This window comes from Dromaius novaehollandiae, chromosome 3 (assembly GCF_036370855.1).
Source record: "Dromaius novaehollandiae isolate bDroNov1 chromosome 3, bDroNov1.hap1, whole genome shotgun sequence".
Lineage (NCBI taxonomy): Eukaryota > Metazoa > Chordata > Aves > Casuariiformes > Dromaiidae > Dromaius > Dromaius novaehollandiae.
Genome location: NC_088100.1, coordinates 60,596,023 through 60,613,345, shown reverse-complemented (window position 1 = coordinate 60,613,345; position 17,323 = coordinate 60,596,023). Strand labels below are relative to the sequence as shown.

At 39.0% G+C, this 17,323-nt stretch overlaps 1 protein-coding gene across 1 annotated transcript in view; it reads right to left on the bottom strand.

Moving 5' to 3' along the window:
- The window catches only part of LAMA2 (laminin subunit alpha 2), a 368,849-nt gene that overhangs the window by 262,302 nt on the left and 89,224 nt on the right, over positions 1–17,323 (bottom strand). Inside the window, exons 2-3 of the mRNA XM_064508966.1 lie at positions 12,423–12,593; positions 8,051–8,163 (exon numbers count right to left, since the gene is read on the bottom strand). Of these exons, the coding sequence (XP_064365036.1) occupies positions 8,051–8,163; positions 12,423–12,593 (284 nt within the window). The remainder of the gene's footprint in view (positions 1–8,050; positions 8,164–12,422; positions 12,594–17,323) is intronic.

Genomic DNA, 17,323 nt, shown 5'->3' with positions numbered 1-17,323 from the left:
CATGCAATCTTCCATTAAAAACAGCCATTCCTTAAGGTAAATGTATTAGAGACCAGTAACCTGTCTCATTCTGGCCACGCATATGGACAACATCTTCAACGTAGTTCTATATGACTGTACTAGTCACACTGGCCCCATGTTATCCTTGGTAAACAAACGTGATCTCTGCTGCTCTGTGACAGTGATGAGCTCTGAAAAGGATCTGTGCTCCCTCAAGAGATCTCACTAATGTTTTGCATCCAGGGATCTGACAGCTGTAAATGTTTCCTTCAAACAGCTATCAACAGAGCAGAGTCTTACTGGGAAAGCTAAGGAACAAATGACAAGCAAGGTCTCTTCATAGGAGGTTTCTTCAAACAAGAGTCAGCAGTATTGCCCTAAGTCAGGGGGGAAAACCACTATTTTTGTGTACCCAGCATTTGATAGGCTTTACACAAAATCTGGACTCTGTTCAGATGCAAAGCTTGCAAAGGCACATCCACATTAGCATTTTTGTTCAGACAAGGAGCACGCTTTTGAAGTGTATCTCCTGACTGTCCCAATTTAACATGCTTTGGTTCACATCATGAACAGATCTTGGAGCTCACAAACTGCATTCCTTTTGGATAAAACTAAACCAGGAGAATATGCTCAGAAGCACACTTGATTCATCTGAACTGCTAATGCACATTCAGCCCATGGTCCAGAACTGAGTCAGTTCAAAGTAAATCTGCTGACAATTGGACAGTGTGGAGGCTGGGTCCTCAGCATCAATAAACAGAAGTCCTCTCCCATTATGCCACATTCTTTGCTAATGAAGACACAACCAAGTATCAATATTCTTATTTTTTCCTCAGTCAGTTTTAAATTTTACCCAAGTGTTTGACAGAGATCACATTTCACACTATGTATGTCAGTCAGTCTTCAGCACAGCAGCAGATATATAAACACATCATGTATTGCATGCAACCCAAAATTCAAGCATTTTTTTTCAAATCAAGTAGCATGAAACACAGTACCAAAATGATGACTCGGTGTCTATTTTTCTGCATGTGGTATCCATAAATCAGCTGTGAAATACTACTTTCAGGAGTGTACTACATGTTATTTCTGATGTTTGCAGTTGCTCTACCCATAAAAGCAAGCAGTCAAAAGAAGTATTTTGCATGGAACTCTCCCTCCCTAATGAACTTTTTTTCAGTATGGAGGTGAATGTACACACACACACAGACATGAATTCTTGGTTTCCTTTCATTAATAGGAGGGCTTTTTTCCCTTTTAAGCTCTTCCCACAGACTGCCACACTGAGCTTTTATAACACTAGACTGAGTCCTATTCTGTTATTTTCATGTCCCAGCCTGAATTTCTCCATTCAGCTTGTCACAGTTGCCTAGTTCCATCATGTCTTTTTTTTTGCCACAGAGCCTCTTAGTTATGCAATCTTGTGTAGATAAAGCAAAAAGAAATGCGCAACATTCAGTTTTGCAATTCTTTTCATCTTCCTGGCACTATCGTTAATAGGAAGAGCTAAGAGAGAAGATGAAGTGTGAAGTGTGAAGTGTGTGTGTGTGTGTGTGTGTGTGTGTGTGTGTGTTTCTTCTCATGGGCATTCAAGTGAATCAAATAATGAAGGAAAAAGAAAACAGTTAAAAAATCCCCCATCTGAATTATATCTGGGCAACATAGAATTACAAAATAATGACTTAAGATAAGCATAGTATTGCTGTCTGCTTTTCATAAATTTTTTCAAAATGCTTCTGAGAAAGCCGAGCATTCTTTTCCCACTACCACTTATTCAGTTCTCTACATAGTTCTCTCCGGGGGCAGTGGGGAAATGGGAGGGTAGAGGGAGGAGGAGAGGTGAAGAAACTGGACACTACCAGCCCTTAAAGAATTCAAAATTCATGAACTGCAGTAGCTTTACAGGCAAAATGACTACATAACAGTCAGTGATTCTTACTCTTGAACCAAAACTTACGAGGTTCTGAGGAGTTATAGCTTTAGAAAGATCTATCTTCTTTAGAAATATATGGCTGGAAAGGATTACCTGGACACAATCTCTGGAAATTCAGTTGTAGATATTAAGTCCAGAAGTTACTGCCAAAGCATCAACTCTGGCTCCATCTGAGCTCCACAAACACTACAAGTCACATAAAATATTCCAGCACCCTTTAAAAACATAAAGCACCTAACCACATAAATATGATCCTGACATAAATATCCTTGCAGTATCAAGGATACTGCTAATGTCCTAGTTTCCTGCAACAGCAGGGAATTTGTTAATAAAAGTGTCCTGATGTGCGCAGAAATCAGAAACAGATGGGCTGACCACTTCACCTCAGACAGCCAACTAGTTCTCCTGTATACTGGCCAACTTTCTTTAGAGATACTCTGCTAATCTTCCACAGCAATGTGAAAGCATTAAACCACTTGAGGATTTGGGATAGCATGAGTATGGGGAATATGTTCTCCCTGTAAGTCCATGCATTTCCATTTTGCTAAGTCCTTTCTCTGCACTTAACAAAAGAGCGTAGCTCTTTGAAGGGATGGAGCTAATATATAAGAAAAGGCTTATTTCCTATCCTCCTAAAAACTGCACTCACTGCACCTGAATTACTTCTGTTGCCTTTGAACTACCCCATCATTCTTAAGGCCAAACCCACAGTTCCTGCACAACCAGCAGGAGCAAAAGATGCAGAATAGCAGATCCATTCTCTTTGTAATTTGTGAGCACTTCACAGATGCAATCAATGATCTAGCACACTGATGGACCTACCCTGTCGAAATCAGATCTGCAGTTCCACTTTCAGGAACGAGTGCAGCTCAAATTCTCAATTTTAATGTTGATTTATGTTTATCTGAACAGTCCAAGCACATAACAGGAACTTCTACCAAATAAATCTGCATTCATATTTTGATCTCCTATGCACTTGTTGGATGAAAAGCATTGTAAAAAATAATTTCAGATGTATAGCTATGGATGGTATTGCAGAATACTCTTGTGAAATAGATAAGACACAGTGATTTCAGAAATGGCTAAACTCTTAAAAACTGAAGGGTTAAGAGCAAAGCATAAATTAGCAAAGATGCTCAGAGCCCAATAGTCCCAGCTTTTAACTCATAACTTCTTCGAGGGTTACACATTTCAGAGGTCCCTTAGTGAATTAGGAGCCAAGCCTCCATTACAGATAAAAGTTCTTTAAAGATATTACATGACGTCTCAAATGTGTGTGTGAAGGAAACCTTTCCATTTTCCCAACGTGACCGATAATCTGTTGGTTCCCTCTAATGTTAAAGAGATTTCACTTCTTTAAACAGTTTATTAGTTATTGCTAACTACTGTACAGCATTTTTATGACTATACAGCACAATAAAGTAAAAATATGTAAATGCCCCCAAAGGTCAAACATTATTAAATGAAGGAATTGTAATTATTTTTCTGGTTTTTTTCATGAAATTGGGATATGCTAAAAGCACTCCATGTACTGTCGTAATTATCAGTAATAACACACAAACTAATGCATTCCTGCAATTTACAGTCCATTACTTGTAGATTTGTCATTTGTTATTTCCATCTAACAAAAAGAAGTTAAGCATTTTTGTATTGAAGCAAGACTATATCAACACAAACATAGCAATTACTGAATCTCATATAAGCCAAAGGTAAAGAACAGCATTTTTTTTCAGTGAGGTCTCCAAGATTTCTTGTGACCTTCCTCCATTCACTACTATGTAATTTCTAGCCAGAGGAGAAATCTCAGGTTTTGCTGACTACTTTATGAAAGCTTACAGTGCTGTATATACAAAATGACACACAAACAAAAATTTTCTAATACTCCTCAAAACCCAAACAACTCTACTGCTTATTAGCAAGACATATTGAAGAAGCCAAGCAAGTTGCAACATACTTGTTACGAGGAGACTGTATCATCATTAGTCCTGTGGAAAGGACTGCTCATCTTTCTTTGAAGAGTAAGCAGGACAACATGGGAAAGAATTTGAGCCCCCTCTCATTTAAAAAAACAGAAACCGAAAACCAAAATAAAACAAACCCATGTAACACCTAGTGCCGTATTGTCAGTTTGCTGTCAGCTGGCACACAAAGAACTTTTAAAATTTTAACCTTTTAAATACATTTGAACAATCTGTACTTATTCTTTTATATAGTCACAAACTCTGTAGCTGCTAGCTTTTAGGATATTAAGAAGGCCAAACGTTAGGAAGTACACACATCTGGTTATTTATTAAGACAATCTAGATACTGACACAACGGAAAAAACAGAAATTGTAATGTCCTAGTCTAGCAGACCTGGCCTAAACAACTACACAAGTAAAATCTCTGGGGCAATGAAAAACAAGAATGCTAATTCAGTTCTAATGCATGAGAGCTATTTACATATTAATAAGCCATAGCCAACAAGAGAGAGAATCCCTTGTTGTATTGGCAAACCAGCTAGTAATTCTGAAAGTTCAAACGAACATTTTAAATTAACCTCCTGAGCCTTAACAAGTTTTAACTCAAGCCTTCTTAAAAAGGCTTAGTCTCACTGACTACAAGAGAAACGCACACAGAACACTGTTGCAGATGAGGCCAAATACCCAGATTTGTCTCTCATGAATCATGACAATGGGGGCTCCAAAGTCAGAATGTGAATAATTCTTCTAGGATTCAGATGCTCTTCCAAGTGTAAAGGAGTAAGACACCAGGTCTAGCACCCTACAAGTACTCCAGTGCCAACAGTAAAAGGTACTTACGAGCATGTTTATCTTTAGATAATCTAGATGACAGTTTGCTTTCAAGAAATGAAAGTGACAGTTTGCTTCCAAGAAATGAAAGACAAAAACTAGAAATTCAAACACCATACTCTTTGATAAACTTCACAGAATTTCTGAATTCTGGACTAAAATTAAGACTATGATCTCTTATAAACAATTTTTTTGTGTGTGTATGTGCATACACAGACACCTACATGTCCTGCCTTTATTTTTATTTTATTTTCTAACAAGCTATGCTTTATTCAAGTCTCTGTAAGTGATAATCAGCTATTGTTCTCTTTAAGGAGGTATAAAGAGAAGAAAGAAAGGAAGATAAGACAGTCAGGTTCCAGGTGAAAGTCATAAACCAATAATAATACATTGAAACAGAAAAGTATCACACAATCACAGAATGGTTGAGGTTGGAAAGGACCTCTGGAGATCATCTAGTCCAACCTCCCTGCTCCAGCAGGGTCACCTGCAGCATGTTGCCCAGCACTGTGCCCAGATGGCTTTTGAATATCTCAAAGCATAGAGACTCCACAACCTCACTGGGCAACATGTTCCAGTGCTCAGTCCTTACAGTAAAAAAGCTTTTCCTCATGTTCAGACAGAACTTCCTGTGTTTCAGTTTGCGCCTGTTGCCTCTCGCCCTATTGCTAGGCACCACTGAGCAGAGTCTGGCCCCATCCTCTTGACACTCTCCCTTCAGATACTTACACACATTGATGAGATCCCCCCTCAGCCTTCTCTTCTCAAGGCTGAAGAGGACCAGCTCTCTCAGTCTTTCCTCATATGAGAGGTGCTCCAGTCCCTTCATCATCTTAGCAGCCCTTTGGTGGACTCGCTCCAGTAGCTCCGTGTCTCTCTTGTATTGGGGAGCCCAGCACTGGACACAGTACTCCAGATGCGGCCTCACCAGGACCAAGTAGAGGGGGGAGATCACCTCCCTCAACCTGCTGGCAATGCTCTTCCTGAGGCAACCCAGGATACCATTGACCTTCTTGGCCACAAGGGCACACTGCTGGCTCATGGTCAATTTGTCCACCAGGACTCCCAGGTCCTTCTCTGCAGAGCTGCTTTCCAGCGTGTCAGCCCCCAGCCTGTACTGGTGCAGGGGGTTATTCCTCCCTAGGTGCAGGACTCTGCACTTGCCTTTATTGAATTTCATGAGGTTCCTCTCTGCCCATCTCTCCAGCCTGGCGAGGTCCCTCTGAATGGCAGCACAGTCCTCTGGTGGATCAGTCACTCCTCACAGTCTTGGATCACCAGCAAACTTGCTGAGGATGCACTCTGTCCCTTCATCCAGGTCACTGATGAATAAGCTGAACAAGACTGGACCCAGCATTGACCCCTGGGGGACACTGCTAGCTACAGGCCTCCAGCTAGACTGCACCACTGAGCACAACCCTCTGAGGCTCTGCCATTCAGCCAGATCTCAGTCCACGTCACTGTCCACTCATCCAGCCCACACTTCCTGAGCTCACCTATGAACCCTATGTTATGGGAGACAGTGTCGAAAGCCTTGCTGAAGTCAAGGCAGACAACATCTACCGCTCTCCCCTCATCTACCCAGGCAGTCATTCCCTCATAGAAGGCTATCAGGCTGGTTAAGCACGATTTCCCCTTTCTGAATCCATGCGGACTACTCCCCATCACCTTCTTACCCTTCACATGCTCAGAGATGGCATCCAGGATGAGCTGTTCCATCAGCTTTCCGAGGATCAAGGTGAGGCTGACTGGCTTGTAAGTTCCCTGGGTCCTCCTTCTTGCCCTTTTTGGAGACTGGAGTGGCATTTGCTTTCTTCCAGTCCTCAGGCACCTCTCCTGTTCTCCACAACCTTTCAAAGACGATTGAGAGTGGCCTCGCAATAACATCCACCAGCTCCCTCAGCACTTGTGGGTGCATCCCATCGGGGCCCATGGACTTCTGAATGTCAAGTTTGCCTAAATGATCTCTAATCCGATCCTCCTCCACCAGAGAAAGTCTTCCTTTCTCCAGACTTTCTCCCTGGTCTCCAGAGCCTGGGATGCCTGAGGGCTGGTCTTAGCAGTAAAGACTGAAGCGAAGAAGGCATTCAGTATCTCTGCCTTTTCTGTATCTTTTGTCACCAGGGCCCCTGCCCCACTGAGGAGCAGGCCCACATTTTTCCCTTTTGTTGCTCATGTATTTAAAGAAGCTTCTCTTACTGTTCTTGACATTCCTTGCCAGATTAAACTCCAAATGGGCCTTGGCCTTCCTAGTCCCATCCCTGTATACTCGGATGATGTCCCTATATTCTCCAAAGTGGGCTGTCCCTTCCTTTTTCTGTTTGAGTTTTGCCCTTGCTCATCCATGCAGGTCTCCTGCCCGCTTTGCTTGACTTCTTGCTCATTGGGATGCACCGTTCTTGAGTTTCTATCTCAGTGAACAGATCACAGAGAAAAAAGGAGGTGGAAAGGAAGCTGCTTGTCTAAAGGGGCAGAGAAAGGGGCTTTCCCTTTTTTAATTACACCAGGAAAACAGGTTATGTCTCCTTTGTCTCATTGGTTGCAGACCGATATAGACAATGGACGATTTTAAGAGAAAAATGAAAAAATTTCTTAATTATCAAGTTATTTGAATATCCAGATGATCAAGTTTAATAACATGATGAATAACTTTGACACTAGATAGTTGTTCTATATTTATCCTGGCATAATAAAAATAGAACTGATTTTCCTTCAGTCCTCAAATCCTCTTGCTTACACACCTAGAATTTATCTAGCATTTTTGTAAGAAGCAAATAACTGTATTCTGTAAAACTACAGCTCTCAAGCAGAGATTTCAGTAATGAGAAGCAATTTATTTAAGGACCTTGTTAGCCAAACTCCTCCCTTTACTCTCCAGGTTTTCCCTCAAAATAACCCGCTGCATGTGCACCTCTCCCCAGCACAGCTAAGAATTATATTGTTACAGTGTATAGTAGTATGTTACTGAAACAGTAGAGAACAATATTGTAAATGTAAACTTTAATTTTTCCCTTTAAACCATCTTTTATTTGTCTTTAAAGAGCCAAGCTAGAAGCTATGATGAAAAAATGGAAATGTTATATTTAAAATAACTTTAAATATTACTTCATAAATATACATATAAACTAATTTTAATTTGGTATCTTATGTTACAATGAATAGATCACAGTCAGCATTATCCATATGAACAGCCAAAAGCTACAGAAGAAGCTGACACTCACTTCATGATAAAAAAGCAACACAGAGCGTAGAGGAAAATAATGCAAATGAACTACTGCGTAAGAAAGAAAGCCTTTGCAGAAACAAACAGACAGGAGAAGTCTACCTGTTTAAGGTCCAATGTAATGGTCACATAATGATATTCAATCCCATTCTGGATACTAGGGCTTTGCCACCAAGTGTTCTTGCCATCAATTGCATTTGTTATCGGATGTCGTTCTGTTAGAGCAGTAGAAACACACAGAATAAACATAATTCAGAATTGCTAGGAGATCTAAACGGTTTTAGATCTAAAATCTAGATTCAAAAACAATTATAGAACTAATGAGGTATCACAGTAACATAAAACCCAGGAAATTTATTCTTCCTTTACTCTTGGGTTGCACTCTTGTGCTTAGTATTACTAAGACACTCATCTAATGTTAGCTGTCTAATTTTGGCTGGGATCCAAAAGGTGATTCAGAGCACCTAATTAAATATACTTGGAGGCCCCACTGATTGTAGAAAATATAGGCATCTAAATCAAATGGTACGAGCACTTCCTGTGATCTTCCAAACAAAAATTTCAAGCACCATGAAATCATTAAATGATTAAATGTTGCAATGCAAACAACAAATCAGGAACCTAAGATCTGACTTGCAGGGAGACCAGAATTACAGTAATACTGGTACTTGAATTTCTAAGCCATTTCTAAGCACATAGGGAAATAATGCAGAAATCACTACAGAATATATTTCTCAACTAGAAAATAATCTGACTCAACTACATGCACAAAAAGATAGTTCTCTTGGCAGTAAATCATCACATCAAAGTCCAAGATGCATTTTTTTTGTGTCCATGTTTACTCTGTGTCAGTGTCCTTAATAAATCCAGAGTAATAAGAATATAAATGTATCTACAGCATGAGATTCTTCATAGATTTCAAGATGAAAACATTGTAAATATTACAGTGAAATACTGTAATTTGTTTACACAGTGTTTTTTTATGTTACTTAGACTGCATTTAGTCAAATCTCCAGGTCTTTTTTTGGCTAATTCTTGTTTTTCTCCTGTATGAACTGGAGAATACCATAACCTCAATTTTAAAGGATACAAAGGATCTAGTCTTGTATATTTTGAAGTCCCTAATTGCCTAGAGCAAGACCGTACATTATGGGGAAAATAACCAAAAGTTAATTCAAATATAGTAAGCTTCTTTGAGCCAGGTTCTGTTTGCAGGAGTGTAAGAGAATATAAAAAGGCAGGAGAAACTCTACCCCTCTTATTAAGAGTAGCTTCCTGAACTGACAGGTCTTCTTTATATGAAACTGAAATATGCTTTATTACTAGCTAGTCCTACAATTCCAAAGAATTAATTCATGAACTAATTAATTTATTTGTTATTCTGATTATTATTTAAATCAACCAGCCAGACTGATAGTCTTTGTGTCTCTGTTACTTATTACATCAGCCACCTGTGGAGGACAGGAGTCCTAGCTCATTAAGGAAAGCCAGAATGTCTGAACATATTTAAAGATACAATTAAAGTGCTTTGTGGGAGTGAGGAAAGGCATCAGCCCTCAAAATTGAAAATGCCAGAAAAATCATTTAAATATCAGATTATTCAGTAGCATTAGTGGGCACCAACATTTTCAAGTTAGAATACTGGTGGTAAAAGTGGTGTTATTAGTGGCATTATATTTATACTGAAGAGAAAAACAAAAACAAAAAAAAACCACCCACACTTTACATATTGTCAGTTCTCACAGCTCTGATCATCTTTACAAACCTTGGCTTTGAATGAGTACTAGCAAAAATCACCTGCAAATCAAACTCAAAGCTCCTCCGTGATTGTGACAGAAGCTGTCTAATTGGAAATTCTGAGGCAAGTCTCTTCAGGTGAAATTGATATAAAGATACGTGAGACATGACAATGTGGGCTGGGAGAGGAATTAACAATTAGCTGTAATCACCATTATGAAAGTTTAATCATAATTAATTTGAAAACACTGATTAATTGCTGGCATGTTTTCCCTATTTAAAAAGGAAAAGAAAATAATGTAACATTTGTAAGAAGAACTGGATTGCAAATGCAGTTCAAGGACCAGTCTCACTGATGAATGATAAGGGGGAGAACTTATAGAGTGAGCCCATCAAATTGTGCTCTTTAATTTGGGCTCACATGTGATTAACCAGGGAATTTGTGTTCATTTCCTACTACAGTAATTAAGGGGAAGAACAGCAGACTCACTCGTTCCAGGGGGATCATTTAAAGTCTGGTTACATTACATGGTTCTCTTATTAATGAGCCATCTCTATTTAAATAAAGCACTTCCTTCTGCCAAATGAACATTTCAAAACCTTAAAATGAGATGTGGCTGTCAATGGAAGACCAGGCATTCTGAAGCCAGGCAGATTCAATTTTGTATGAGGGTAGGAATAGGGGGAAACACAGATACAAAGTATTCAGGTTTTTTTTTTTTTTATACATACACACACACGAGTCCATGCTATCTAGTATCATAGGCAGGACATAGGGACAAAGCAATCCATCTCTGTTTCAGATTTGCTTTGTGAATTAAATAAACTTGACAGAAAAAAACTTGCATGCACCTCTAAAAACCCATCTATAAAGACAGACTCTATTGCACAGTGTTTCTGCTAGTCTAAATGTTTCTGAAAAGCCCTGAAAGCTTCTCTGAATGACAGTTACTGCTATAATGTAATGTAACTTTGAATGCTTATATCGTTACAATAAAATCATACGACTTTTCCTCAGAAGGCAGTGGTTACTATAATTAAAGAAGACATAAAAATCTGGAAAACTGTCTTGGGAAAAAAACAGGTTGCAACTGAGTTCAGACAAATGAAGTAGTCCATACTCAGGCAATTATAATGAGCTGTCCAAATTCAGGATGGGGAACAACTGGATAAGTAGCCATTTGGCATAAAAGCATCTGGGGATTATAATGGAGCACTGGCTACATTTCTAGATAGTGTCACATCATTAAGAAAGGGAAATATCTAAGTAGAATGTATAAACAGGAATATAATCTGTCCATTCTGAAGCAAACCTTCATCTCTATTCAGTGCTGTTAAGAGCTCAGGTGAACTTTAATAATGATTAAAATCTCTACAGAGAATTCTTTGAAATGTAATTTGCATAATAAAGAGTTCTAGAAAACACAACCTGTGAGAAGAATGAAAGAACTGGCATAGCTTAGGGTAGAAACTGGGCAGAGCACTACTAACAACTCTCAACTAAGTAAAAGATCTTTGTAAAGAGAATGGGAATAATCTACTCCTTATATTGACTGAGGTTAGGGCAAAAGATAACATACTTGAATTTCAACAAGAAAGATGCAGATTAACTATTAGGAGGGCAAAAAAAAAAAGCTTTGTAATGAGAAGAATAGCTGTAGGACAGATGGCCTAGGAAGGACATTTCTAAGGAGAGGCTAAATAAAGTTCTGTCTGGAAAGACACGGCCATAGCTAGTTCACCCTCTCTGGAGCTAGTGGATACATCAGATGTCTTCTTTTTTTTGTGGCTCTAAGCACATGCAGTAGTGAAGTGTAAATATATCTGAGATAGGCTTTACAGGGAAACAATTAAAAAATAAGAAATTGTCTTCATGAAACTCCATGATTCTGAGTCTAAGCTGCTTCCAACACTGCATATCTTCATTTAAAAGCTGTATCGAGTGTCTCTCCACTGCTCTACCACTTGCAGTGCCAACGTACCCACACACAAAAAAAATAGCAAAGTTAATGCTATTTACATCTTTCACTGAAAGGTCAGATTCGCGCAGTTGTTTCTTACTTCTAATCTTTCTTACTTAAGTGGTTAGAAACATACATTCTGAACCAGAGGATAACAAATTCATACATGAAAACTGATCTTGCTTGTTGCTAGTGTTTAAAAAAGCACCGTTAGCAAAGACCAGTTTTAACATAAAAGAATAAGCCATTAAACTATGTAGTGTTCCCTTATCTATTTTTGCTGATTCGGTGAAACTGAATTAACATCAAACTAAGAAGAAAAATATCCCAGAACACAATAAAGTAAAACTGGAGTTAGGCCTAAACTGGAATTTCAGATGTTAATTAGACTGGCCAAAATGTTCAAGTTCCTCAGGTAGGTATGAAGGTAAAAACAATCTGCTTTTCAGTCATGGTGATCATATATCAAGAAAATTCAACAATAGCTGTAGATACTTTGCTCTCCTAAATCTGAATTTAGTTGCTCCACTTTAAGTTTCCAAATTAGAAGCTTCAGTTTGAGGCATATACTCAACAGATAACAGATTTTGAAAAAGTAATGAGAGAGACGGGTAAACCTAATTTAAAAAGAACAAGACAGATGTTTCCTATGATCTATAGTTGTGTTTGTTTGGGTTTTTTTAATCTCTTCTCCATGACCAGTCAGTTGGTCTTAAAATCCCTGAATGTCTACAATCTTAGAAAAAATATGAACAAAATGAAAATGGCACACATACGATGTGGAACCCTACTCCTTTGATCACAAATACGGCACTGAGGGTTCCTTGCAGGCTGTCCAGGAACATGTTCAACGAGTTTGCAGTACATTTCCCGGCCCTTTTCTCCACAGGTAGCATTGGTTGTGATGAGAGCATTAGTAGCCAGGTTCAGCACTGCAGGAAACAAGCCTGCAAGCAAAATAAAAAAATAAAATCATAAACAGAAACAACAGAAGGGAGAGCAAGATGAATTTAGTAGCACAATCGGAAATTTTCAAAACCCATACGGCATTAAAGCAAAAGGCTTAGTTTTCAACAATTATGGAAGTAATGAAGAACAGAGAAGCATCAACAACTTAGTTTTTGAACCTAGAATTTAGACATCAGAATAAAACCATTCATACTGGTGATCTCCTCCTCATTCCCCTCTAAAATTTTAATTGGTATCTTCTGGCTGTATCTGAAACAACAGCAGAATGACAGAGGAGAAAGTAAGGTAATGGAAACATTCAAAGCATTGTAATTTTTTTTTCACAACCAAACCATTATCTTGTGTGCCTACTCAACCAGACACTGAATCACTATATGCATATTACCTATGACACCTCTTTGTTACTCTTCTTTTGTGTTTACATCTTCATGGAAGAGCTTTTTCTTCACAGACTGCCTCGCTTGTATTACCCTGTATTACCGTTCCACTTAGGACTTCATAGTTGCCCTTCTCATCAGAGGAGTAGAGCAATTCATGCAGCAACATGAACAGCATCTGAGTGTCTGGTTTGCTCCCTACCACTCTTTCCTCAAGAAGCAGATAATATAATACAGCATAGTATCTTTTATAGCAGTACTGTTATTATTTTTTCAGGTGTACATGCTGCTTGATGTATTATGATTCTCATTCAGCACAGCACTTAAGCACGTGTCTGAGTGCTCTGTTGAACTGAGTTCTATATGGCAGTAAGCTATAAAGGTTATAAACCATATGAGGAACAATCATTAAGTTGGGTCTACTCTCCCTCCATGCTGTGATAAAATTTATCCATGGAGACAAATCGATGTGATGGGCTGAATGTATACATTAACCTTTCACACTGGAAATCAATCAGTTTTGCATCCTCAAAAACGTAATTTGTCACAGCTACAGGTTAAATGGAAAGAACAAAAAAAATTCCTAGGTATGGATTGGAATGACCTTCGGATTTATTTCATGACAATTTCCACTGGCCCCAAACCCACCTTTCTACAATCCAAACAGCTTATTACCCTATTGTATTATTCTAACCTTAAAATAAGGCTTTAACCAAAACTGATTTTGCAATTATTGTACATTTATAAAGCTTCCTTTATAATGATTTCCCTTTCCTCCTCCATAGATGGATTAATGCAATACTATTCAACCAATTCCTTTTGATCCTTTTAACTCCATCTCCTGATTGTCTCTGCAATTAACCTGTATGACATTGAATTACCGAGCTTGGTGGTCATGGCACAGCTGTCCTCTGACATTTTAAGTTAGTGACTCTCATGCTCACTTTAAAACCATGTTAAACATACTGCTTGAGCAAGGCAACCAATTAGTTACTAATCTGTCCAATTTGTACAGTCTGCCAATAGTTGAGATTTTATTGATTTTGTACCTTGCTTCTCCCTTATAGATTACAGCTTATTTTCATTGTATTTTAAAATCTATGAGTATTCTTGTTGTATTTTTATTCAAAGCATCCAGTGATATTTACTGCTTTCTACAACAGGGGCACACAGTAAAACCTGTATAAGCATTAGCAGCACAGATGAATTGTTAATAGCTGTGCAACTTCTTTTGATGACTTATAGCCTCATTGTTCTCCTTTTAGGCTGTGTAAAGTGTAAAAGCCAGTAATCATTTAGTCCTAAGCAGAGTCTGGCATTTGGTTTGGAGGGGAGCAGTTTACTTCTTCAAAGGGAGCCTGGTGTAAAAAGGACAAAATGATCCTTCATGAAATGAATTGCAGTACATGGCAACAGGAAAAAAAATCCTTCAAAAAACAGTGGAACAGGTGAAAAAGAGCACAGGAAAACTCTGCAGATTCATGATTTATAAAAATAGTATACACATAACCATTATATGTCTATATACCTACCATATCAAGTCAAGTTTTAAATTTAAGACACTTACGTAACTTAAGAGTACTTAAATACAACAGTTAGAACATAATTTCACTCTCTGATTTTTAAATACAGTGCAACTTAGGGCAAAAGTTGGCCATACAGCCTTGCACATTGTGATCAACCAGTAAACCACCACAATGGAAGAAGGCCTAGAGGAGATGGGCAAGGGCCACGCACCTGTGAAGCCCAGGGAAGAATGTAGGCAGTGACTGACTACAGCTGTTGCAAGGAAAGTTGAGTTTATACCAACACATAGGGGTTTGGAGGTTGGTCTTTGCTTTAGATAAACAGCTATGTCAGTTGAGTGGTTCAACTGACTATATCACAGTTGAGTGATCAGCTGGTTGTGTAGATGTTTCTCCCTGATTTCATCAAAAGAGTGTGAATGTCTCCCTGAGTTAGCCAAACGAACATGGGTGGAGTGTATACATGGTTCAGCCCAACACAGAGTATAAAAACTGAACAACTAACAAACGAATTTCAAAGAGAGCAACGGGCTTGAGCTAGTTTCAACCCATGTATTCCTGCCTGGTTCCCCCCTGTGACTGGGGATGCGCAGTGTCATGACAGTGAGCATATTATAGAGATTGGTAATGTGGATCACATTTGTATTGTGATTGAACTGTATATTGCAATTGCTATACTTTGCTAAGTGAAATTTACGCTTGTATTGTGATCTCAGTATACTGCTGTATCACTCTGCTAAATCAAAAATCCTGTGTAATGTCAAATATCTTCAAGTAAATTTGACATTAAATCTTACACCCTCCATGCGTGGAGTATCTAAAAGAACCTGGTCAGAGTGTTCGACTCTGACAGATGTTTTACTAAAAAGACTGTATCAAGATTGAGGGAGGTGGTCCTTCCCCTCTACTCAGCACTGGTGAGGCTGCACTTGGAGTTCTGGGTGCCCCAATACAAGAGAGACAAGTACCTCCTGCAGCAAGTCCAGCAACAGGCCACAAAGGTGATGAAGGGACTGGAGCATCTCTCATACGAGGAAAGGCTGAGAGAGCTGGGCCTGTTCAGCCTGGAGAAGAGAAGGCTGAGGGGGATCTTATCAATGTGTATAAATATCTAAAGAGAGGGTATAAAGGAGATGTTGCCAGACTTTTCTTAGTGGTGCCTAGTGACAGGACAAGAGGCAACGGACACAAACTCAGAACACAGGAAGTTCCATCTGACTATTTTTTCTGAAGAAAAGACTTTTTTATTGTGAGGGTGACTGAGCACTGGAACAGGTTGCTCAGAGAGGTTGTGAAGTCTCCATCCTCAGAGATATTCAAAAGCCATCTAGGCACAGTGCTGGGCAACCTGCTCTAGGTGACCCTGCTGGAGCAGGGAGGTTGGACTAGACAGTCTCCAGAGGTCCCTTTCAACCTCAACCATTCTGTAATCCTGGTGTCTCACAGAAAAGAAGTGTGTCATGTTCCACTCCTTGTGGGCTCACAGGAGTGGATCTGACAGGCAAAGAGCAAGAGATGCCCAAAGTGCTCCTATACTGAGCCCAGCACCTCAGGTTTGGTATCGAGGAATTCCCTAGCACTGGCAAATTTCAAAGATTTTTGAATACTCTTCACTTCAAAGAAGCACCACCAGTATCTTTGTTTGGGCCTGGAGTTTTCCTTGGGGGAAGCAAAGGGAGCTTTTATGCATTGGGTTGGTATTTAGAATGGGAGAGAGAGTTTATTTTCCCTTGGGAGGGGAAGTGAAATTCACATTTTCTTTTCCTCCAACTTGAATTTTCTACCATGAGATGCCATTTTGTACATCAAATCTCAGAATACTTTGACGTAACTATTAACTGTCGTAAAATGACCACATTTCTTTAAAAGGGGCATTCCTCTGACATGCAGTTTGTTTTTTGAATTGTAAATGACTGGAGTATGTCAATTTTCAATGAACATGACCCAACACATATGCACTACAATTTATTTATTGATTCCTTAGAGAAAATCTGAATCTCCTTTAATGACCAATCTAGTTAGAGTGTTGCCTATCTGGTGCAGAGATAAAGCACCTTTGTGACTGCGTCGGAAACCCCTACAACACAGCTCAGAATGAAGTCAAGACTATCAGCGATGTTAGTCTACTCAAAAGCAGCAAAAAAGAGACACAACTGAAATCGGAACTGGAAGCCAATAGAAATTCTACTCTATCACATTACGGAAGGGCCTTATGATGCATCAGCTGCTTTCTGTATAATTTTTTTCTCTGTGCCAGTCTGCAGGTTTTCTTAGATGCTCAGAGGAATGAAGGAAGGCTGTAGCTGTAGCTGAAGCAAGTGCTCCCCAGCAGCCATGGAAGGACTGACTAAGCAGTACACTATTCTGTGACATACTGCTTTGTGTAGCCCAAAACAGGGCTTGGCTTTTAAAGACTATTTGATATGCAAGACTGAAGGAATGGAGGAAGCAGTGCTTTTCATATTGCTGTCTAACAATTAATATATATAATACTTCCACAACACAAGCATGAGATTTAGGCAACACAGAAGATGAAAGCATTTGTTGTCTTGAATCCTTTAATTAGGTCCTTTGAATCTGAAATGAAAATATGAATGTTCGTGATGCTAATATACAGTGTTCACACTTTTTAAGATCTTGTCCTAAGTGTTCACATCTACCCAACCATAAAGCAGCAGGAAACAGACAAGAGAGCTAAAGCCACCACAGTTCACTTTTTAGAGAATTTTGTCTTATTTTTCATGAGGATAATCACGCAGAAGAAATATTTAAAAAGTGGTGTACTAGTCCTGTGCATTTTAAAAC